Here is a 25,947-nt window from a genome sequence, read left to right as displayed (position 1 = left end):
CTAGCTCTGCAGTCAGCGTCCAAGACTCAAGCATATAAAAATGTGGCCATGACCAGGGAGCGCATCAGTCTGATTTTGGTGCCAAGGGCCATGCCCTTGTCTTTCCAAATCATTTTCAGTTTTGAAAGGGCTGCTGTGGACTGTGCTATTCCGGCCAGTAGTTCTGGTTTTGTTCCCTCATCTGAGACAATAGCTCTGAGGTATTTGAAGCTGTTAACACTAGTCAGCTTTTCACCTCCAATACTGATGCCTCTTTTAAAGCCCTGTTGGCTATTGGTCATAATTTGTTTGTTTTTTTGTCAATGAGCATTACCAGGTCAGCTAGTTCTTCTTCTGTCCCTGCTAGGCCATCAATGTTATCTGCAAAGTACTTGTCACAGCATTATTAAAAAGAAACTAATTATTTGATTTCTGTTACAGATCAACCTTTGGAACAAAAGCATAAAGATATATTAGACTGCAAACATCCACATCTAATACTTGGGACTAATGTAGACCTCACAATCCCTGATAATGGACCTACACCACCATAAAAGTTTTTTTTTACTTAACATTGGACTGCACTGATTGTAGAAAGATTAACAAGTCACAACCATCTGTGACAAGATGTGTGCAAACAGGGTGTTAGCTGACATACAGATGATCAAACTTGTGAAAGTTTTTTACTAGAAAAGCTGAGATAGTTCAAATCTTTTCATATTTTTTTTAAATTGTGAAACTTAAGAAAATCATATGACCTTCAGGATAATAATGCTTATTATTATGTTTTTTATAATAAATGTCTAAATAGTTTTAGTCAATAAGTGAAATGTGTTGAAATCAGGTTGTGGTGCAGCTCTGGAACATGATTCCAACAACATTGGCAGTGCCTCCTTACTCATTAGTAAACATTAGTCAAATATTAATTAAACATTAAATCACCAGTTTGTTTGTAATATATGGTGATTAATAAAATTATTGTGAAAAAAAGTTTGCAATTTTTTGTAACAAATCAGACCAAACGTATTGAACCCAATTAGTGTCTATACTTTGCTTTGTAGATATTCACTGGCTGTTAATGTTATATATAGTTCATTAATATGTCAGTGGCTATGAAGTCTGTCAGGGATGTTTACCTTTTGTACTGCTCAAATGTTGTTTTTTTCTAAACTTTTTTTTTTTTACATTTTCAACATGCAATCTCAGTTTTCTCCAAGTGACCTTAATATTTGTGCATAATATTTGTGCAGAACTATTATTCCTATTTACTCAAATTTTGACAAGCTTTTTTTTTTGCACTCTTTTAATATTTTTTTTAATCGAGGAAATAAATAACATACATGTTTATTAATATAATATTTAAAAAAAAATTATAATGTTGAAAAAAAAACACAACTACTTTAGATTTGTGTTAATAGTTTGTAATTGCTTAAAATGAAGCATAATTTAAGAGCTTGTAATTTGCTAACAGTAACTTGGAAAGTGCTAGTCTCTAGTGCCAAAATACAATCATATTTTTGAGTACATTACTTTTTAGGTGCTTTATACATGCTTTGGAGATACATAGATGTAAATCAATCTCAAATTTTAATATGGGTAGTATTCTTGTATTAATGTTAGGGTCCTAACCGTCCAATTCTGTGGTTATAATAATATTTTTTTTTTTACATTCATCTTCTGGTATAAGACAAGACTTTAATTTTTTTTTTCAAAATCCACATTTAAAATGATTACAGAAAGTTGTGTATGTTTTGTTAATTTTGTTTTGAGTCTTTGCTCTTTTGGGTGTTTCTGTGAGTTGACCTATTACTACACTCCATAATCCTTGGATTATTTATCCAGTCTACATTACATTTTGTTCTGAATTCCTGAAGTTTTTATTTGTGTAAATAGGTTTTACATATTTGTATTTTTACTTGTGTAAAACTGATCTCTTCATCAGTATCAATGCTTCATGCTTTTTGTTTAAGCAGGCAATATATTTTTTTTTTGTTGCTAATGAGTACTTGTGTAAAACTAATAATTCAGTTTTATAAAACCTTTATTTATTAAAAATAATAAAACTTGCATTTTTTTTTTCAGAATGTATTTTTGTATGAGCTTATATAACATTATATACTTTTTTGCATGTGCTGTAAAAAAAGAAGTAATGACATTATCCATGACAACATAAAATTAAAAATGCTTGTGGTCTAATTGCCTTAAAAACATGTTATGAAGATGTATTAATCTAAATCAGTCTGAATAATTTATGGTGTAAAATCTTTGATGTGTTGTGCAGACCATTTTTAAAAAAAATAAATTTGATTGTGAAATAGGATTTTGAGAGTAAATATTCTCTTGGAATCTCATTTAAATTATATGACATCATGTCACTGACCAATATTGTTATTGATCTATATACTTGAATTTATGTCAAAAATATTATTGGATGTTTATTTAACTCTTTAGTTGCCACAATGTGCTGCTTGTGGTCAAATTTTATTTCAATTCTTTGAATTTGATGTAGTTATAAGTTATAGGACTTGTGTTACCCGCAAAGTTTGAAACTAATTTTGTGTTTTATTATTACAATATTATCACTACTATTTGTTTTTAATTTTTTTTTACTATGAAATACCTTGTGTCTTTGTAAACCAGTTTTTCTAGAAATGAGATGAAGACTTAGATTTTCAATGTTAAGTAAAAGATCAGGCCTTATAAAGTTATCCTGTTAATGCTTGTGGTTGTCTAGATGAGATGGGAATTGAAATCCCTGAGTCAAGATGGAATTCAATTATTCATTATTAAATTTGTCCTGTGTTTGAGTTCTCTACTAGCCAACATTATGGAGTTGATACATGCTTTCAACATTTTTTATCTAGGAAAACAAAAGTTATATTTTAGCTTATTGTGTTAATAGATTAAGAAACAAAAAAAGTTGTATTCATTCACCTACCATTTAAACTGTACAAAACAAATTGATTAGTTAACTCTTTAACCTCAAAATGTTCTGTCAATGAATTTGTGTTTGTTGTTTATGAACAAATGCCTCTGTATAAAAACATATATGTTGTTTTTTTTAAATTTTGTTTAATGTATTGGTCAAATTTATTGGAAGCTTAGATAACAGCCAGTTGTATGAAGTGAAAAGGTCTTTGTGAGATCATTTTACTGATGACTTGTAATATGCTTGTTTGAGCTTTCATTATACCTAAAAAGCTCCACACCTTAATTTTCTTCAAGGTTTACTCCTGAAGCTTTAATACTTGAATGGCAGCAGTGAGCCTTTGCCCTGGTAAACTGCTTGACCTTAAAAAAAGAAGGTTGATTATCTCCATTTGCCTTCCAGGTTTTAGAGGTGACAATGGTTATGTTATGAAGTTCCTCAGACATTGGCTTTACCAAATATGGTTTTCTTTTTGAATGCCTGGATTACACTATCAGATGGAGAGATGTTCAGTGATGGACTCATGATGCCTCTAAAGTTCAGGAATATGTCTTAGAAAGGAATCTTTCTTGGTGTTTCCATTATTTCTCAAATAGGAGCCACAATATTTTAATGTACCAAATAAACATGCATTGCAATGAAGCAATTTTTCTGCTGGGCTCGTTTGTTTTTCATTTTAAAGTGAGATCATCTTTCAAAAACATTGTGAATTATTGAGATCAGAGTATTATTACATCACATTATTATGCAACTGATAACCAGATACTATCAATTTTGTAAAAGCCTCATGTAATATAAGTATTGCATACAAGTTCACATTGAGTTGGGTTTCATTAAGTGATTTCCATGACCATTTCACTTCCCTTCTCTCATGAAACATTAAGTCTTAGCAATGTAGTCGTAAAACATTGTTATGGACTAGTATTTTTTCTAATGCACAAGTTTCTTTTTTGTTTCAATTTGGTGTGGAAACACCAATTATTGTAAAACTTAGAATTTAAGGTTTTTTTTAGAATCAGAACAATATGTCATATTATTCCATTCTTCCCTTGAATTCTTCATTGGCAGGTAGCAATCATCCTCACCAATTTATTCATTAGACACTTTTGACCATGTTGTAACTGTGGCCTTATAATACATTGTTATTTATCGTTTATAGTGCATTAATTTGATTTACCAAAGTTTTAATTAAAATATGCCTTGAGTTAATGTGTTGGGTATCTTGGTATGCTACTCTGGTTGTGTCTAGAACTGATTCTGAAAGTTGTCTTTCTTTCCAGGCACAAGGCTGTGATAAGATCTATTGTTTGTATTATAATAATATGATGTACATAATATTTTAACTCAAATGTGGACAGAAAATAATTGTCCATGCAATGAATATGTTTTCCTGTTTGTTGTCTGATCCTCTAGGTGCATCTGCACTTATTTATGTTCTTTTTGTTTTCATTCTTACTCTACATGAATTTTGAATTCAAATTAGTTTTTATATATTTATACTTATAGTTTTTATTCAGTATCCTGCTGATTTGTTTATGACAAAATAAATGTTAGAGTGAATGTAAGACTGAAAGTGAAATGTAGCTAAAGATTATATTGCTCACAGAATTTAGAAAGCAAAAAAAAAAAATTATCTTTAAATTATTCCTCTGACCTTTGCGTAGATAATGTTATGTGATGATTAAAGTAACCATCATTAATTTAATGACTATTAAAAGGCATTCATTGATTACAGCTGACATGCTTCTTTAAGGGAGCGATGAAGATTGTATGATTATACTTAGAAACAAGAATTTTTTACTTCCCCCCAAGTCCACAAACTTTTCATGAGATGAACTTTTCTAGCCCTTTCCTTGATGGTACTCTAGCCAAAAAAATATTTTAGAGTCTAATATTCAATAGTCACAGTATAGAGGAGCTGCTCATGTTTTTCATTTTCTGCATCCCTTGGCTACACCATGTGAACATAATGGATGCTATATTCCTTTTGGGAGTCATTTCACACTATCTAGAGATGGTCTTTTTTTTTTTTTATTTAGTCTAAATTTGACATTTGTTTTCTTGAGATTTGTTAATTGTTGATTTTTTTTTAAAAATTTAATGTTTAGTTGGTTTGATTCTGTAAGTTGTAAGAAATATCTTTGCGTATTAGTGTTATAAACATTGCCAATCAATGCAATCAGTCATTTGTCCGGTGTAATTATAATGTTCACTATATGTAAATAAAGTTGTTTTTTTTTAAAGAATACAGCTTGTTTTGTGTGTTGTAATGTTTTAATAAATATCTTTAAGGCTTATTATTCATGAGAGATTTCATCCCTTAACACATGCAAAGGTTTTCATGAGAGCTTTCATCCCTTAACACATGCAAAGTTTTCATGAGAGATTTCATACCTTAACACATGTGAAGGTTTTCATGAGAGATTTTATCCCTTAACACATGCAAAGGTTTTCATGAGAGATTTCATCCCTTAACACATGCAAAGGTTTTCATGAGAGATTTCATCCCTTAACACATGCAAAGGTTTTCATGAGAGATTTCATCCCTTAACACATGCAAAGTTTTCATGAGAGATTTCATACCTTAACACATGTGAAGGTTTTCATGAGAGATTTTATCCCTTAACACATGCAAAGGTTTTCATGAGAGATTTCATACCTTAACACATGCAAAGGTTTTCATGAGAGATTTCATCCCTTAACACATGCAAAGGTTTTCATGAGAGATTTCATCCCTTAACACAACATTATAATAAAGCAGACTTCTAGCCAGTTTTTGTTTGTTGACAAAATATTTTTTTTTTTACTTATCCTAAAGTCATTAACACTTCACACTTAGGGAACCATTTGACTACAGACTGCAAAAATAATTGATGTCAAACATTCAAGAGCCATTCTTTAGTCAATTGTATGGAGCATATGGTATCAAAATCTGATGAACACTGTTTCAGTCCAACGCAATGTGTTACAGTAAGAATGTTTTTTTTATTTTATACATGATAAATGACACATATTAAACAAAGAAATGCTGAACATATTGAAGACAATGGTTGAATTTACAAGTCAAGAAAATTATCTTTTAGCTCATGCACTTTAACCAGACTTAAACAATAAATTAAACTAAGACATTTAAGTGTTTTTTCTAGTTAAAAAATATGTATTTAAAAAAATAATAAAAATCAATCATTCCTGGCAACATTTATTTATAATTTTTGCTTGTAAAAATGAACATTACAATAGAACACTAAGCAAAAAATTAGGACATGAATTTTTGGTAAATTTTGAAAAAACTTTTTTATGCTACTGGTACAAGTGAATGTTTCTCAACATTAAAATTGCAAATATTTAAACTGTTTATCATTAGCTGCTAGTCTAGATTAGGTTATTTTTATTCATTACCAAATATGGTGAGAAGAATGTCATAAAAAATAAATCATAGATAATATGTCAATAAAATTATGGTATGAGTATAGTTATTTAAAAAAAAATCATCTTACCTGAATCTAAAAAGTAAGAAATAGTTCCAAGATTATTCTATGTTGTACTAATTATAACCATAAATTAATGTGAACATTTTCTTTAAAAATAAATATTTTGTATAAATAAAATATTTCATAAATTAATTGTGCCTTTGCCAAATTTGTGCTAACATGACCAAAAAAACAAAACAAACAAAGAAATTTGGAATGCTGTGGAATTAATAAAATAGATACTAAAAAATATTAAGTAATAAATAAAACAAATATTTTGAAGTGATATGAGAACTAACAAGTGTGATCAGTGGGAAATTGAATTAAAAAAAAATATGCTCAGTGTGAAGAAGGGACAAAGGTAAACCTTATATTCAAAACTGGTGTATAGGAAATAGTCCAAGTCAGTATTGAGTGAGCAAAAGATGTGATGTCTTTAGAAACACTGTTCCAGCATAATCTAGGCCTACTTACAAAATATTGTCATTGCAGCTCAGAATAGACATTCACTATTGTAACAACTATTTCACAAGCAAGGTTTAGAATACAAATAAAACTTGAATGCAAATTATGCCTAATGTGTTAACAAAGAACTGCAGTGCCTCTGGTTGGCAAACATTCCCATAGTGGTGTATGGAAAGGTTAACTGGACTAAACAAGTTCCAAAGGTATCATTGAATTGAATAAAATAAAGGGTAAATGCAGTAAAGTACCCTTTTCAGGCCTTGAAATCTATGGGCATATGAGTTTAAGTCATCTGTTATTATGGTCAACAGATAACAAGAGTGTCATGAGGCCAGCACAGTGACCAATCACTTTACTTTATCCAATGTCTAATGTCAGGTTCCCATTAGAGTTGGGTGGACTCATATCCTGAAAGTCCAGAAATTCAAAATACCAGTTCTCATAGCTTTTTGAGATCCCTTGGTTTGGAAGCCAACTGTTTTCCCACTAAGCCACCATGCCAAAACCAATTGCTATAGAAGGCCTCAACACTGACCTTAGACATCGCAACCTGTGGGCAGCTATTGATTGGTCTATACTATTGAATTAGATAAGGTTGCACTACAATTCTGTAAGTCACAGCCAAAAATCAAATGAATTTGAGTCTATGTTTAATGCTTTCAAAAAACTTTTGCAGACATACAAGTTCATATTTTCTGACTTATGTTTTCATGTATACATTGATGCATATAGTAAGGTTAATATCTTGAATATACAAAATAAACTGGCTAATGTCAGATCTACTGGAAAGTCTATAGATGCATTGAGTTAAGAAATAAAACAAATGGTTAGTCTAAATATCAAATGTAAACCAAAACAATTATGAAAAAAGAAAACGATCTCATATACACCTTACAACTACATATCTTGCAAGCAAATTAAATAATAAATCTTTGATTTAAAAATGCTCTAAATTCATTTACAATAAAAATGGCAAGTATATAATATTAACATGTTTCAGTTGTACTTGTAGAGACAAAAAAAAAAAGTAAATATCTATAAAAACGCTGCTTTCATTTTACAGTTCATCTTTCAGTCCCAGCTGAGAGAGGAGTATGAATAAAATATTGCTACTGTAGTCCAGAATACAAGAAAATCAATACTAACAAGCTCTATAGTGAAGTTTGATTGTAGTTTATCAGCCAGTAGTCAACCCTTATGCTTTGTTGTTTCAGAATGTTGGAAATTAGTAACAATGTATAGACTATAGACAGACCTAATGTAATAAAACAAAATGAGTTTACATACATCGTAGGTTTAGAAAAATGTCACTATGCCAGAAGTAGTGATGAATAAGAACAAAATAGTGTACAATATTACAATATGGAAATTAACAATGATCCACATTAATGAAATATTTTCCTTCAGAAAGTATACAAATATAATTTTACTTTATTGAGAAGATCAATGGAACTATGAATAGGACTTACATTGAATAAATGACAAAATGTTTTGATTTTGGTAACTCTGTAGATTATTTAAAAAAAAAAAGTTTCCATTACTGTTAAAAAGAAAAAAGCAAGACTGAGAAATAAGTGCTAGAAAACTTTAGCAAATAAAATTGTTGAACATTAGCAGGGCATGTTAATATTTATCAGGCATTTCTAGAAATAGCTGACACATCAACTTACTTAATAATTAACTCTTGATTAAAAAAAACACCTCATTAACAGACTGAACTAAAGGCTAATGCCCCCCCCCCCCCCATTTACTCCTTTTACTTATAGTTGGTCAAAATAGAGCACCTGGCCTGCTTGAGTAGCTGAAATATTAAGCTCAGCAAAACTGCTCCTACTAACAGGTGAAAGAGTGAAGGCAGATACCAGACACCTCAAAACCGGGAGCTTCTGGCAGATGGAGCTCATCAGCCTAGTAAGGCTATTCATACAAGAAGAAGGGTCTTCGACATAAAAACTCTACTGCCTTGCGGTACTAAGGATTCAGGAGATAACCTCTAGGAAAAATCAGCCAAAATAATATATTTGAAATAAAACAGCTACATTAATTGTGAATACATGTTTATCCTAAGGAAGATTAACTATTAGTTCATGTCAAACATAGAAGGATACAAAGCCAATGAAGAGAACAAAGAAGGCTAATAGTTCACAGCATTATATACAAACTACAGATATAGTTTTAAAAATCAATAATTAAAAAAAAAACTGTATAAATATGAATACTGTCAAGGAAAATTTGAAACCAAGGTCAACAAAAGATTTGAAACAAAACAACAAAATTATTAAAATAAAATTGTGAAAACTGAAATACTGCAAGTAGCATTCCTAGTTTACAAGTGTACTTGGGATTTTACAGTAGCTTCAGGTGGACTTTTAGCCTTAGTGACAAAGTTGTTTCCATTTTTTGATCAACAAAAACCAAGAATAAAATGTCTGCTCTATGACAATTGTATACTCAGACACTAACAAGTCCAATACTTCAAAACTATAGTTCAGCCTACACTGAATAAGTTGACACCAAGTGTAACTCATATTAGTAGTAAAAAAAAAATGACAATAAACTAAAAAATGTGTGTTAAGTGTTAGTTCAACTCAATCCTATAATGAGCTCAAGTGTGTCTACTTTGGTGCCACAGACATTAGAATCCTAAAAATTCTTGTTTCTGTTTTTTAGTATAAGAATCCTAAGAATTCTTGTGTTTTCACATTTCTATTTTCTAGTTCTTTTTTTTTTATACAATTCCTCTTTTAAGAGGCTCTAACAATTTTCCTAGAAATTTGACAAATTAAGTATATCTTTGGGAAAACAATATTCCCTAATTACACAGGGAAAAACTCTGGTTTGACTGTTATAAATTTCAAAACATAATCTCCTTAAAATTAAATTTGGTCTGGAGGTCTAGACAATCTATATATTCAAGAGTTAAATAAATAAATAGATGTTTAGGAACATTTTGCGCACCGTCATCTAGGTCTGAATCTTTAAGCCTATTGCCAAACCAGAATCTTCTATTTCATTTTAGAATTGTATGTACTCTGAGTAGATTTATACAACACCTAATTAGCCAAGATTCTTTTTGCGCTTACAAAAAGTCATCAACTACATAAACAAGGACTTATCTTTTAAAAAAAACTTTTTTTTTATGTTGTTCACTATTAGTCTCTTGGGGAGTGTGGACAAGTTAGAGCAAGTCAACACATTCTTATTTAAATTCTATCTTAAAGGCCAAAATGAGAACAATGATACTTTTTTTTTTCTTTTATAAAAAACTCAAAAGTATGACAGAAATTGGATTGGTCTCCTCTTAAATTAAAAAAAAAGTTTTGAAGGTTTGCGGAGAATACTTTTAGCATACTATTTGTATTACACAGCATAAGTGACAACTACTACAGTCTATGACATTTGAATCCTAATTATTTCCCTAGTGTTTAATTGCTAGCAGAGCATATGAGATCTGACCTACAAGGCTTAATTCTACTTGAGTGTGCTATTCTGCTCCTACACACAACATAACACCAGGGCAAGCGGAATAAATATTACTAGAGGCACCAACTTTGTATAGTGACAAAAACACAAACTACGGGAATAAAACATGCCAGGTTTTATCCACTGTACAGAGCTTTTTAGAATATGTGCATACACTGTACAAGAAAGTAGAACAAAGTATATTGAATATAGTAAAGCAAGGTTTTAGTCTTTCCTTTAGAGTAGCACCAATAACAAATATAATCATCAGACAATTGAGTAATAATAACATGCTTGTAGCAGAGCATATCTACAAATGAAATAACTAAATTTAAAAATAAAAACATTTTTTTTGCTATTAATCAATCATTGAATCAATCAACACTTTACAAATGATTTACTTTTAACCAATTAACATTCTTGCACTGATAAGAAGAAAGTCCCACAGACAAGACAAAATCATTTTGTAAAGATAGTGCATAAATACATTTTTTTTTTACTAGATAAGGGAGAGAAAAATAAAGTCTAAGACTGATTTGACAATATAAGAAGTTATTCTGAAGTAGAGACTATTAGCATTTCAATGACAATGTACTGAGATTACCTTGTAATTTTGTATTGGTTTAATTTCTCATATAGTTGATGTATGCTTTAATAAATGTATGCTTCAAAAAAAATGTTTGCTTTAAAAATTGTACACTTTACGAAGCCTTTACAATCAGCAGATCTAGCTCCACCACAAATATTGCAAACATTTTGTATTATGACAAAATGAACTCCCAGTCATGCTACATGTAGATATATTGCACAAAGTCAAGTCCAAACAAAACAATGGAATGGCATTTTCATTTAATATTTAAGTAGCTGCTTGACAGCTCACACATTGTCTTAGAAAGTTAGGGCTCTGTATCACTCAATACCTCATCATGTCAAACATGTTAGAAAAGAGCAACCAATGACAAGAGACGGTGCTTTAAACATGTTAGAGAAGAGCAACCAATGACAAGAGACAGTGCTTTAAACATGTTAGAGAAGAGCAACCAATGACAAGAGACGGTGCTTTAAACATGTTAGAGAAAAGCAACCAATGACAAGAGACGGTGCTTTAAACATGTTAGAGAAGAGCAACCAATGACAAGAGACGGTGCTTTAAACATGTTAGAGAAGAGCAACCAATGACAAGAGACAGTGCTTTAAACATGTTAGAGAAGAGCAACCAATGACAAGAGACGGTGCTTTAAACATGTTAGAGAAAAGCAACCAATGACAAGAGACAGTGCTTTAAACATGTTAGAGAAGAGCAACCAATGACAAGAGACGGTGCTTTAAACATGTTAGAGAAGAGCAACCAATGACAAGAGACAGTGCTTTAAACATGTTAGAGAAGAGCAACCAATGACAAGAGACAGTGCTTTAAACATGTTAGAGAAGAGCAACCAATGACAAGAGACGGTGCTTTAAACATGTTAGAGAAGAGCAACCAATGACAAGAGACAGTGCTTTAAACATGTTAGAGAAGAGCAACCAATGACAAGAGACGGTGCTTTAAACATGTTAGAGAAAAGCAACCAATGACAAGAGACAGTGCTTTAAACATGTTAGAGAAGAGCAACCAATGACAAGAGACAGTGCTTTAAACATGTTAGAGAAGAGCAAGAGATGGTGCTTGTAGTGAGAGTGCTAGACTTAATACTAAGCATTGAGCTTTAATACCCAGATGAGACTATTTTTTTTTACTCCAAATTTGAAGAGCTGAATTAAAAATCTATTTAAAAGTGTCAAGATCATTGTAAATTTTCCTGTCCATATAACAACCAAGCTAGTCAATGGCTAGAGACAAGAGGGACCTCTACCCTCTATATTTATCACTAAGTGAAATTGTTTAAGCAGAAAAATATTGACTGAACACAAGTTTAAGACAATTATTAAAGAATACATCTTTGTTTATAGCAAGTGTTATTAAATTAAGAATACATCTTTGTTTTTAGTTATTCAAGAATACATCTTTTTTAGCAAAGATGTAGTGATGACAAGAGATTCTCTGGGCTGATCCAAGTGGGATCCTTTTGTCTTGTGCAGAAGAAACAAAAAGTAGAACTATAGAAGACAAAAAAGTAGTAAGTGAACTGTAGAAAGAGAAAAAGTAGAAAGTAGAACTTGTTAAATAGAAGGAGTAGAGAGTAAAGCTGAACAAAAAAGACAAGTGACACTCTAGCAACATTATTCAATATCTGTGATATTTCAATCTTGACATAACTGATCAACTTGGCATCAAAAGCACAATCACAACATAACACAATCACAACTGCTTGTTGTAATACTTTGAAATGACATTCACAATGAAGCCAAAACATTTTTGATTCTTAAAAAAGCAAAAATACGGCTACTTGTAAAAACAACATTAATACATTCAAAACAACCAAAGTCCAGTAAAAAGTACTATTGTGATTTTCAACACTAGTGTCACGCTTACACTAGCAGAGAACACTCCCACTAAAAACACAAAACATGTTTTTTTTGTCAAACAAAATGTTTTTCAACCACACTTCACACAAAACTTTGTCACATCACTAACGTTTTTGTTGTCTTCTCTAAAGCTATATAGATAGAAAAAAAAAATCTAAGAGGGATGTAAAAAAGGGGGGGGGGAGAAGCTAGGTTTTTATTTTAAAAAATAAATTGTACATTTGATTTTTAATGTTCGAAACATTCATTATTTTCTTTTCTCACTTAATCTACACTCAGATTTTTAAATTATGAAAATTAAACAATAAATAAATAACAACTCTGGAGGTAAGTAAAAAAATGGGGAATGTTGGCTTGTGTGGATAACAATTTGGGCTACAGAAACATGCAGAACATAAACGAAACAAAAAGTGCTGTTTTTATTGAAATTCAGTATAAAATAAAAATGTGATAAAAACAAATATACAAGGCAGGGTCCTGTACAGTATTTACACACAGAACATACTCGAATGTCTGTCATCATATCTTAATTACGGACACGTCTTAATAAAGCAATGCTCCGAATGAAACTCCAGAGCATTCTATAGATCTCTGTTAAATTCACATTTTGATTTTTTTTAGCTAATTAGAAATTAGAAAAAAAGTCTTTAAAAGTTGCTTAGGCATTTAAAAATGAAGAATTTAATATGAGCAAGTGAGTGAATCCTACAATGTCACGTGTGGGCTGAGTTATTCATAAACATCAATACCTTTTTTTAATGTAAGAAAATTCCTCCAAACTATTTTATTTTTGAACAAATATTTTGTACAATACAACAATGTAGGTAATATTCCGTCTTTAAATAAAATATTTTACATGTAAAAATAAATGTCTAAAACATCTTGGAATGGACAAAAAAATTTAAATAAAAAAATACATTTAATACAATAAACTACAATTAAATATGTAATGAAATAGATCTGCTTGAAGCCCTATAAGTAACATTACAAATTTTGATTATACAAAAGTTAAATGCATTTACACAGAAATAAAAAAAAACATGTAGATATGTACAGAATAATAACATCTATACCAACAACAATAAAGCTAAAATACAATATTGTCAGAGGTAACTCAGTCCTATTGCAAAACTAGCACAAAATTATTTATCAATGAATGGGTCAATTGTTAGTCAAGTCTTTTATTCAACGTTTGACTTTTGATATTCCCAAGTGGCGTGATGAGAATACTTTACAGAGTAAGCATAAGCTAATGAGAAAAAAAAATATTATAAAAATTGAAGACAGGAAAGGCCAGTCACAAGTTTGAATCCAAATGAAGGTTGGGATTTGAAACTAAAAAAAAGTCTTTAAAAGTGAGAGAAAGGAGGTAACTATAATGTATAATACTAAAGTAATTAAAGTGTAGACCTACTGCCCCATAAAAGTTTGTTAAGCCTCAGGTACAAAGTCGATCATTATCAATAGTATTCCTAATGTTACCATGGTTGTGACTGATGCTCATTTTAATTATCAATTTCAATATTTAATTAATTGGTTTTTTAAACTATTCATTCATATAGGTTTCTAAAAAAATGTAGATGTCCTGTAGGCTGTTAGAACAATAAGTATGTAACGTCTTGCCCACCAGAGAGATGATTTTCACTTGGTACTTATCAATTTAACATTTATTGATATAGATCATGACAGTACTTTTGAGCAGTTATATTTACCTTTATTTTGTTAACTTCAATTAGAAATTAAGCTTGACTAGCATTCATATTTCTTGTTTTAAAATGGCACTTTTGAGCACATGTTCTTTTTATACATTTGATCTAGAGCCCAAGATTCTTTACAGTGATGTGTTGTTACTTAGAGATAAGCCATGATGGGGATAAAGGTTACCTTTACAGTCTAGTGCCATGATGGGAATAAAGTTTACCTTTACAGTCTAGTGCCATGATGGGAATAAAGTTTACCTTTACCGTCTAGTGCCATCATGAGGATAAAGTTTACAGTCTCGTACCATTACTGTGGCCTGCAGCATGGTTGTGTTTCTCCTCTAAGTTGTGCTTCTTCTTCTCCTCTGACTTCTTCTTCTCCTCTTTCTTCTTTTCATCCGAGCCACTCTTTCTTTTCTCTTCATTCTTTTCTTTTTTCTTTTCCTCTGCTTCACTTTTTCTCTTTTCCCCACTGGCTGATTTCTTTTTGTCAGCTACGCCTCCTTTTTTCTTGTCCTCCTGGTTGGATTTGCCATGCCCTGGGGCTTTCTTGGGTTTGTTCATATCAGTTTTTTTAGCCCTGACTTCAGAGAGCTCTTCATACATGTGAGATTCGTACATGGCAGGATTGTCCTCTTGGTGACTGGATGATACTGATGTAGATGTCCTTGAGCTAGTGGTGACACTTGATGAAGACGATATGTGAGAGCTCATGTAGGACGATGTGACAATTATGCGCTGAGAGGTTAAAGGTGAGGAAGGTGGTGTTATGTCGACTTCCTCATAGTCATGATCCATCCTACGCCTTGGCATTTTAGCTACATTATTGGATGCAGTATTGTTGCCTAAAGAGCCCAATTTGAATTCGGTGGTTTTAGAGCCTGCTGCATTACTCTCTTGGGCTCTCAGAGCTGCTACTTTGGCTCTTGTTTCATCTACACTTTCATAGTTGGGATCATTGTCAGTCTCTCTATCAATGTCATTCCTAACTCTTTGAAAATTTACAGACGTTTCCTCTGAGCCTTCTTTGGCAAGTAGTGAAAGTGGGTTGCTCTGAAGAGCAGAGTTGCGCGGGGAGAACCCGTCACTTCTCCTCAAGGTGCTGTAGCCATCCTCTGTGTCCTCCCCTGTGTCATCATCATCTAATAGGTTCAGGCCTGTGTCTTCTGGAGTCGCAAGGTGCCGGTCGCTGAGGCGATCCCCTTCACTTGAAGTCTGCGACTTGGTCATCAGGTGCAGGGAGTCCAGAGACGGAGGAACAGGGGCCCCACTGCTGACACTGTTGTTATTGCCGCCAACACTACTGCTGTTGCTGATCACACTGGTACTCAGGCCTCCTCCAGAGATACCTTGATAAGACCAAGAAACATAATAACAACCATATTAATTATGCTTTAAAAGAGATACATTAACATGACCAAGATAAAAACAATAACCTTTTCATTTATACTGTGTTACATGAGAAATATACATGAGTAATAAATAATAAGTTTTAGAAAATGCATAGTACTGGTATCAGTGGTGTTTTTTTTTCCTGAGATAATAAAGGAAACTATGCAGTAAAATTGTTTACATTTTTATTCAAAATATTTTGGCTAAAAATAAAAGCTGTCACCACAGAAACATGATTTACAAGATTAGGCTTAAAACTGGTGACATAACTTTTCAAATAGCCCATTAAAAAGGGTAGACAATATTAAAAAAAAAAGGCACAAACCAATTTCAGCGTAAGTATCACTGAGCTGACTTAGCCTCTGCTCAGGGTGGGAAGCTGCAGTATTATTTCTCAGAACAACGCCATCCCCAGAACCACCTTCTACCTACAAGGAAAGAAAAATATTAACATCTTTTCATCCGAGAGCATTTAGGTATAATAATAATATTAATAAGGCTTGTCTTTGAGTCTGAAGATTAATGAGGAGTGTAGTATCTCCCGTGGCTACACAGCCTCTCAGCTGTGACCTACATATTTTGCCACATGAGAGCAAGCATTTACAATCCACATGCTACAAAGTTGGCCTATTTCAATAAAAAGTATACAGTTAAATCAACAGTCAATATAATATACAAGTAAATATACAGCAAAAGTTGTTTTTTCCTTAGTCAGAAAATACAGTCTATTAAGAAAGGGAAGAAAGACATATATAGTTTAATAGGCCTACACATTTTTTATATATGGTTGAGACTAAAATTCTCATTATTTGTTGATTTACTTATGTTTTTGTTGATGTACATTATGCATCTTTTTTTTTCTCATGTGTAATACTGAAGGTTTTTACAGAACTCAGAATCATTATACTAAGTATACAAATGAAAGCACTATTCTACTCACTGTAGCGTACATGTTCTCTGGCAGGTCTGAGACTATTTCATAGGGATTGAGAGCATTTCTTTCTGTCATGCTGGCTAGCGATTCCCTGGCTGTCACTTTAGAATACTTGTGCTCTGACAACAATTAATACACAATGATTATTGCAGAGCTATAGACATAGAAATATATAGCCGGGTCAACAGGAATTGGTTTCTTTTGGTGAAAGACAAATTTATATGTGTGTAAAAACTATGATCATCAATTTTGAAAGTATGTCGTTGCACTCAATCTATATCTATTTTTTGTTGATGGCTTCACTGATCTATGGCCAACATCTCATTGCTTCAAATTTTTGAGTTAGTTTTTTTAGGGACATTTGTTTTGATCAAAATGCCCAAAAAAAGTAAGTTCCCCCTTCAGACCTTGTGGTCTATAAGGCAGATGATGTAAAGGTCATCTGTTTCTGTGGCCTATGACTTACAAGGGTGTCATGTGGCCAGCACAACGCCTAACTGCCTTTACTATTCCCTAACTAATGTCAAGTACACATTAGAGTTGGGTGGACTCAGAGGCACCCAAAGATCCTAAAATTAAAATCCCAGTCTTCACCAGGATTCGAACCCTTGACCCCCAGTTTGGAAGCCAAGGGACATTTCTTTTGATCAAAATGCCTAAATAAGCTATACTTAAAACAACTTTAAATTTAAAATGTCATCATTTTGGCCACCTGCCATAATAGAAACACTTATAATTATACCAAAAAATAGTTTTATAATTATTGCGCTTATAATAAAGATTTAGGCTATTTTTATACTGCTGATAATAGTTGTATAATACAACCCTGTTTCAACCAAAACTTTGCACTTCATTAAATCTATAAGTTGTTCCAGTATGTGTATATATATATATATATATATATATTATATATATATATATATATTTCTATGCGCAGAGCTAGTGCCAACTAAAAATTAAACATGTGTGGAGATTAGACATCGAAACATTGAAACACAAAATTCATAAAAGGAAGATGATTTCCAATTCCCCTGTTTCTGTAATAAATGCATTATGAAGCTCTATGCAAGTATAAGGTTTAACCTCACATTGTCTCACATGTAAATGGTTGCACTCCATTAAAAGACCAACAAACTAAATTATTTTCAGTTTATGTCACATAGTTGAAAATTGATTTCAATGAGGCCACTTTATTTTAAGATGGTTATCTTTTGAGTTACTTTTTGTGTGGATCATAGTTACTAGATTTCTGACAAATTAACTATTTAGATATTAACAAAAGTTTTAACCTAAACTGGTTGAAATACTTTTCAATTATAATGTTAACAGTTATAAAAAGTTGAAATGTCAAGTCTTTTTTTAAAATCTTTATCAGTCAGGTTATTTAAAGTGAACCAGTTTTCAATGTCAGGCATACAATGTGGCAAACAGAGCAACTAGCTGCCTTTTCACTCTCCTTCAGATGTCCTGATATCCTAAAACCCAAGCCATTAATATCAATCACACTTAAGACCTTCATTTTAACTCTTTCACTTAGTAACCATGTCACAAGATGACCTAGAAACAGGCTCACCTTTTCTGTGTCCTGAGGATGTGATCACCTGGAATGTGTCTACCTCTTCATTGTACAGCCTTGGAGGTTCAGGTGGACGTATGTCCTCCTCGTCTGGTTCATTTCTTGTCAACAAGAACTGTTTGTCTCTTTCCTCTTTGTGGACTCTGCCAGACTTATCCACCATAGCATACTCATCATTGCTATCTCCATAGTCAGGCAAAGGCTGTTGTTGCATTGATAGACCTGAAGATAAGTCATTAACCAATGTGAAAGATGTCTAAAAATATTATGGTAACAAAAGAGTTAGCTGATTCAAGAGAAAAGTAAATGAAATTTTGTAATAAACTATGATAAAACAATTTCTCCTAATGAAATGTTTAAAATTTCATTTAAATAAAAATATAGCGCACATGAAAGTAAAAAAAAAAAGAGGTATTTGAGTAATGAACATCCATACATTTATCGTACTTAACAGCTAACTATAAGTAATAAGGAAAAAGGCTTTTCAGGAGCCCTGTGACAAGTCAAAAGCTTGCTGTCAGAGTCACTCAATTTTATCACAGCATTAATTATTATTATTTATTTATTTTATTTGAATTATTTTCCCATTCTTTCCCCAATTTCATCAATCGCCCCACCTTTTCCTCTTCTCACTAGACTGAGTCCACCACCTTGGGGACAACTAGGCCACGGCTTTCACTTATCTCCCCTTTACAAGGTAGAGTAAGGCGGGACAGACACTCTCTCACTTCTCATTCTTGCTGACTAGTCGAGTCTGGATTATTTCATTCACTCTTACTCTTAGAGGAATACCTGGTGGTAAGCTGAACTTAATCACAGTTCCATCTTAATTACTTTGTGTATATTTCTAAGTAGAAAACATAAACATGGCATATTGCATTAATCTATTAATGCTACGTTGCTCAATTGATCGTTGATGCAACCATATATATCTTATTTTATTCTCTTTATCTTGGCTGACCGCCTTGATAATTTTACTAGCGTATTAAGACTGCGCTTAGAAAAGAGATATGAATTATCTTCCCTTTAGTCATCCTACTTTGAAGAGAGTTGCGCCCCTTGAACGGACGCTCTCCCCATTCAAGCTTGCTCCTTTGCTTATGGCCGACGGCCATGTGTAAACAATAGCGGCATGGTCGCTGACCAGCGTCCACCCCCTCTTTTCTCTTTCCACTTATTTGAGATATTATTTCCCCTTTTATGTACATTTTTATATTTCTACTATCAGCCATCTATTTTCCAAATCCCATTTGTCATCATCTCCCAATTGTGCTCAAAAGCAATTTTCCAATCTGACCAATGCACCTCAGTTAAGGGCATCAATAAGATGCATGAGAGACATGTCTTAAATTGTCTTTGTTTATCCACAGCCTCCCTCAGATGTCTGCCTATTTGTCATTGAGTATCATCTCCTGCCTACTGGGATCTACTCAACTATTTATCGGATCACTTGCCTACTTATTCCACATCAATCAACTACTTTATTTGGTGCTATTCAGCACTGCGACCTAGTACTTGGCGCTATCGGCTCTACTTGCCTGCCTATTCGACAGCCCGCCTGTCAACTTGTTAGGTACGACATCCCCAATAGATTCATTGTCTGTGCGAGACGTCATAGCTTCGCCACACCCTCAGAAACTCACTGGACATATCCTGCTAACCACGCTGCCCATGACAAATCAGCTCTGCCCGCAGTACATGTGTGCCCACGGTAGCCGGCCACCCGCCCTACTGTGCCCACGAAGATATCAGAACTTTGGATTGAGACTCCACAAGAACCGAATCACCGGCGACCCTTTACCCGTTAGAGTGCCACCTCCAGCTGCAGAACCTCAAGCCAGGACAACCAGCTAAGTCAGAGGACAAAAGTGACATACTCTCTTATTAAGTGCAAGAGTGATGATTAAATAAAGTATTGATTAGAGATTGATGCAAACACTCCCCCTTTTTATTCTTCTATGTAAATATTTATGTAAATAAATATTCTTCAATTTTTAACTTTGCATCTCTCTTTCATTGCTTTTCTCGCTGCGTGCCTGCTCCCGATTTATATGCTGGTGGGTCGGTGTGTGATAGCTTCAAAAATAATCATCCCCTAGACACTAAACAAGCCAAACGCACGTCACACGCCAAAACCTGTCACAAGCACAAGACTTTTTTTTTCATTTTCATAATATTGAGTAAAAATTGCTTGTAGTGCAAGTTTAGGATAATGTGTGCCCAGAGTTTAACTGGCTATCTACATCTAGTTCTTAGCATACACACTTAGTATCGAGCATTCACTTAGTATTGACATCAAATAAAAGAATACATTTGAAAAAAAAAAAGGATGGGGTGGACGCGTTAAGAAAAAAAGGAGGATGGCAGGGTTGTGTCATATAGATTTATTGCATTAATTTTATTGTGTTTGTTTTTAGAATTTTTTTTTATAGTTATTTTGGAAATAGGAATGATTCAAGTCTACACACTACAGATATCTGGCAGTTAAGATGTGTGGATCATATTTAAATATTGTCTCCTCACCCCCAACTGCTCCAATCTCCTCCATCAAACTTTTAAATCCACCGCCAGAATCCTGGCAGGTAGAGTAAGGGTCATCCAAATCATTAGCATTTTGCTTGTTGATGAGACGAGAAGCTGCTGGAGAGACTGTTCCATCTGAATCAAGTATTGAGTTGTAAGGATCTTCATCTTTCACCTTATTTCAGAATGCAACAAGAATTCAAGGATAAGAAGAAAAAAAAAGTCCAGGTTATAAAATTATTATGTTATTAAAAATAACTGAGTATTATAAAATTTCCTTTCAATAACTAATAGTCTCAACAGAAGGTGAAGTTATATTTATTTGTGGTAATCACTATATAATACTTATCACTATACAAGACTGTTAAGCTTCTACATCTATTCTTCAAAACAGAATTCATGTACTCATTACAATTGGGAAGACTATTCAAAATCCCAGCTGTCATAAGAATTGAACCTGAGACTATCTTTAGTAGCCTAACAATTATTGCGATTGCCTTGTTTTATGGGTATGTCAATAGTGTTGTGTGGTTTGTACAATTTAGTGCTTTTAGACATAGACACAATTACCAAATGTAGCCGGGGATATTTTAATTGGTGAAGAACCAACATAAATCCTCTTTAAAGAATTTACTATTGTAATAATCAATATTGAAATAATAAAATGAAAACACAGATATTTAAAAAAAGAATACATGATAATAAATTACTTTCAATAACAAATCCACATAAATAGATTCAACATAGAGCTTAAAACTTATGGACAGATAGGTTTTAGAATTCTTCCTCTACTCTTTATAAAGTGAAGATGTAAATATACCTTCTCAATGACAGTCACTGCATAGTTTGATTAAATTATTATTTTACCCTGGACTATTTTTAATAATACAGTAGTTGTGAGACTAAATCTGAAGTAAACAATATGTTGAAGTTTGGATACCTTGACATATTTTTATTATATGACAATAAGTGTTAATTATAAAATTTTAAAAATGGAATTAGGTTTGATTGTTATTTACAAGTACAGAGAATTTACTCACCAGGCTGTAGTGATCAACTCCACTAGATGATGGTGCAGACATGAAGTTATTGAATGAGCTTTGCTTTTTGCTTGAACCCACATCCCTGACAACCGCATAGATCTCCTCTCTAAAACGAGAGAAATGGCCATCCCTAGCACTTCCTGTTTCAGATACAGGTGTCTCCACTTCTTCTGCACCAACTGGGTCAACAAATGTGTCATAGTCTGCAAAGGACAAAGTGAGACAAAAATTATTTACTTTATTTTCGTGTAATTGAAAATAGAGACTCTTCTAAAACAAATGGGATTATAAATTTAAGTTTTATTTTAACTGTGTAAATAAAACAAATTTGTAAAAAGCCCATGGCTGTCACTTGCGTAGGATAATAATTTTCATTTGACCAACAATATTTATTTGAACACATTTGCAAACTCTCGACTATAAATATTTGCTACAATGTCTTTTTTGAAAATTACGATTCTGTTTTGATATAAATGGTGTTATGGAAACAGAATATAACAATAAAAAATTAATACAAGAATTTTTAGAGAGTTAATCATTATATTAGTATATAAAATGTAATAGTATTAAGTTACCAGTAGGTCTGGAAGACTTGACTCCCAAATGGTCATATCCTTCGGAATGAGACTTGACCTTGTTCTCACCACTAGCTGCCCCACTGGAGTCCATTCCTGATGAGCCACGATTGTTCTGGTTGTTTTTGAACAAGGGAACATGATGCGGATATGCATACTCTGGTCCATCTGTGGCACCATTGTTTTTTACTGAAGAGCTAGGCATTTCCATCCCTGACATGGAGGTATTTCTGGTGTGGTTGGAGACTGGGGGCTCAGGAAGTTCTCTCAGACTCTGAGGTCTCATGTTGACTGAACCAGCACTAGCTTGTCTGCTGTGGCTACAAGATTACAAAATATTCCATCAGTTTATACCTTAACTAAAAAAAAAATAAGAAAAATAAACAAATACTCAGAAAATCGAATGATGATTTCCTCTGCAGCACTAGGATAGGCCCTAAGTATTTCACTACAATTAAGCAATGAAGATAAAAAAAATGTGTTTCTTTTTTTTTTTAAATGTTTAAGTATCCTCAAGTTTCACATGACAAAACAAAGTGACATATTTACATTTTCTATAGAAATTTCATTTAACAATGTTGGCATTATTATTGATTGCTGCACTGACTTAAAAAAAACATCAACACTACTATGATAATTAAACAACACAATTTAGTTTTGTAATGGCTAAATATAGCATTTCTAACCCAGTGTTTGGAGATTTAGGACCTCCATTAGTCCAGTTAGTCACTGCATCATTAGCTGGCTTGACCTTTTCCTCTGTCTCTTCTAATAATGGCGTGACCTAGAGAAATACATCAGATAAAATGTGATTTCATGTTTCAAAAACATTTTTTTTTCCATTCACAGTAAAATTATTTCTATCAATTGAACAAAAAACTTAACAAACAATACATGTAGATTGAAACTGTCAGCATTCATTATGGAGGTTAATATAAACTCAAATAAACATTCCTTTTGAGAAAATCCAATATTTTTTGTTTTTGGTATGGAACATGCATGCATTATTTGTAAGGTTAATATGAATTCACTTAGGATCTTAAATCTCTTTCATACCAGCATTTTTTTTTCTATACATTATTTTCTAGTTGTCACTGCCAAACAAAGTAACTGAGACATGTTCTACTAATTTCTATTTAGTTGTAATTATACACATTTTCATATCAGGATCTCCTTTTCGTAACTTTGTCAAAGATGTCCTATCATTAAGAATATAAAAAAAAAGGGGGGGGTGTACAGTATTAACTTGATACAGTACTATACAGTCCTATGTAATGTAATTAGCCAAAACAAAGATGTAAGGCACTTCACAACATCCAATATTCAACAAACAGGACAAAAAATATATTTTAATGTGTCTTACATTGACTTGTCCTCTTTCTTGAAGAGAAATGTCCTCCTCTTTTTTCTCTCTGAAACAAATTATAATTGAATGAGCATCGTTAGATGATTGAAGTGACAATGGTAAACAATTTGAATGGAATGTTGGATTAATGAGCTGATGAGCAGAACTAAAGGACAATTTATGAATGAGGATAAAAAGTAACAAATAACTTAATCCTTATTTTCATCTTCAACTATATATTTTTAAAAATGTTGAATAAAAAAAGGGTGTTGATAGGGTGTAACTCCAGACAGCTAGTCAAACTAACTCTGATTGGTCTAGTACTATAATTATACACAAATTCGAACCCACTCATTTGCATCAATCCTACTTACGGTTACATCACAATTCATCAATACAAACAGACAAATGCACTCACAAGAGAATGAGACATACTTTTTTTCACTTAACAAATTCAATGTGCCATAAAATAGAGCATGAAGTTAAATAATAATAATAATAAAAAACCCAGAGAATGAGGTCCTCAGAAACAAAACTAAAGGAAAAAGAAAATTAACAGATATAGTAGTGCAAAAATTGAGATTCTCAGCATCCATTTTTGGATAACTTAGGAATGAACATTATTCATCCCTTATAAATATCTTACAACATGAACAAGTTTAGGATGGCTGCCTGGTTTGTGCGCTGGACTGTCGTTTGGATTTATCGATGGTCCCGGGTTCAAACCCTGTCCGCTCCCATCCCCCGTCGTCCTGCAGGAGGTTTGGACTAGGAAGTAAACTATCTTCAATTCTGAAGGAACATCCGAAACATGTAAAACAAACAAACAAGCTTATAAGGGAAAAAACGAAAAAAAAAAAAAAGCCAATGAGAATTAATTGGAGTGGTTGAATTTAAAATACTATCAGCAATAATGAAGTGGCTTCTAATAGACAACAACTCAATTTTCTAATAGTGTTCTTCTTGTTTAAATTTGTAATATTTGAATATTTACTGGTGGTCTACATCTTCCTTCTTCTGCGTGTGTATATTCTGATGACATTATTTAATCCTAACCTTATATTCAGCTGTTTGTTCAATAAACGTTAATTATTTTTGCATGTAAACTTCTTAACCTTAGAATCAGATTTATAAAATAATTGCTTTAAAATAAAATCCTCTTGTTTGATTTTGAAAATTTTTTTTTATAAATATGGAATTTACAATTCTCATGGTGAAGAGTGTACAATGTTGAATTAGGCACATTTTAAAACCTGTCTGGTCACAAACGTATTATATATATATATTTTATGTAACATGTAAGAATGGTTTCAATTTTTACTTTATATATATTATTGTGAGGGCTGAGAGGAAGAGCTCTTGGCTTCCGAACTGAGAGGTTTGAATCTGGGTGAAGACTGGGATCATAAGCTTAAGGATTTTTAGGAGGACATTGAGTCCATCCAACTCTAATGTATACCTTGACATTAGTTAGGGGAAGTCAAGGTGGTTGGTCATTGTACTGAAAACATGACAACCTCAAACCATCTGGCATTATCTGCCCTATAAACTGCAAAAAAGGTCTTAAAATGGCACTTTAGTTTACTTTTTACTTAATTACTGTCTCACATAAAAGTCAAAGAATGAAAACTTAAACACTTACCCATCTTTGCAGACACAAAGAAGAACTAGAAATATAAGGCATATGATTCCACCTAAAGTAAACACAATAGGGGCCATACTGATATCAGCTGCATCACTCTTTTCCAATGTCTCTTGTGACAGCGCCAAAAGAAGGCGCTGTCCATGATTGATTCCATCCATTTGACAAGGACAGCGATCAGTGTATCAAAGCTGAAGGAAACTTCAGATATCTAAATAGGATGATTATTCCATGAACCTATAATCACCCACAACAGAAATGTATTCATCTTAAGATAAATATAAATAAATATATTTAATAAATAATTATGTGTGCGCGCATGTTAGTGTAAATATGGCTGTACCTATTTTTATTATTAAATACAGGAAAGTTTGATAGACAGGTAAATTGTTCAGAAAGGTTTATTCACTAAAAAAAATTTTTAGAAAATTGAGATATAGCAAACA

At 32.6% G+C, this 25,947-nt stretch overlaps 2 protein-coding genes across 6 annotated transcripts in view; one reads left to right on the top strand and one right to left on the bottom strand.

Annotated features, from left to right (window-relative positions):
* LOC106074196 (platelet-activating factor acetylhydrolase-like) overlaps positions 1-5,146 on the top strand; it is a 40,140-nt gene extending 34,994 nt beyond the window's left edge. The window contains exon 10 of the mRNA XM_013234938.2: positions 421-5,146. Coding sequence (XP_013090392.2) covers positions 421-533 — 113 coding nt within the window. The 3' untranslated portion in view covers positions 534-5,146. The remainder of the gene's footprint in view (positions 1-420) is intronic.
* A 728-nt stretch (positions 5,147-5,874) lies between these two features.
* The window catches only part of LOC106074197 (uncharacterized), a 27,679-nt gene continuing 7,606 nt past the window's right edge, over positions 5,875-25,947 (bottom strand). For 4 of the 5 annotated variants that reach the window (XM_056015897.1, XM_056015896.1, XM_056015898.1 and 1 more), the window contains exons 2-11: positions 25,502-25,738; positions 23,878-23,926; positions 23,201-23,298; positions 22,515-22,834; positions 21,937-22,142; positions 20,897-21,071; positions 18,371-18,595; positions 16,804-16,916; positions 16,189-16,291; positions 5,875-15,820 (exon numbers count right to left, since the gene is read on the bottom strand). In XM_056015897.1, the coding sequence (XP_055871872.1) occupies positions 14,763-15,820; positions 16,189-16,291; positions 16,804-16,916; positions 18,371-18,595; positions 20,897-21,071; positions 21,937-22,142; positions 22,515-22,834; positions 23,201-23,298; positions 23,878-23,926; positions 25,502-25,662 (2,508 nt within the window). In that variant the 5' untranslated portion in view covers positions 25,663-25,738 and the 3' untranslated portion in view covers positions 5,875-14,762. The remainder of the gene's footprint in view (positions 15,821-16,188; positions 16,292-16,803; positions 16,917-18,370; positions 18,596-20,896; positions 21,072-21,936; positions 22,143-22,514; positions 22,835-23,200; positions 23,299-23,877; positions 23,927-25,501; positions 25,739-25,947) is intronic. The other variant, XM_056015899.1, reaches the window with a different exon arrangement.

The sequence above is a fragment of the Biomphalaria glabrata genome, chromosome 17, assembly GCF_947242115.1.
Source record: "Biomphalaria glabrata chromosome 17, xgBioGlab47.1, whole genome shotgun sequence".
Classification (NCBI taxonomy): domain Eukaryota; kingdom Metazoa; phylum Mollusca; class Gastropoda; family Planorbidae; genus Biomphalaria; species Biomphalaria glabrata.
The sequence above is the reverse complement of the archived record's forward strand: the minus strand, read 5'-3'. Positions and strand labels throughout refer to the sequence as shown.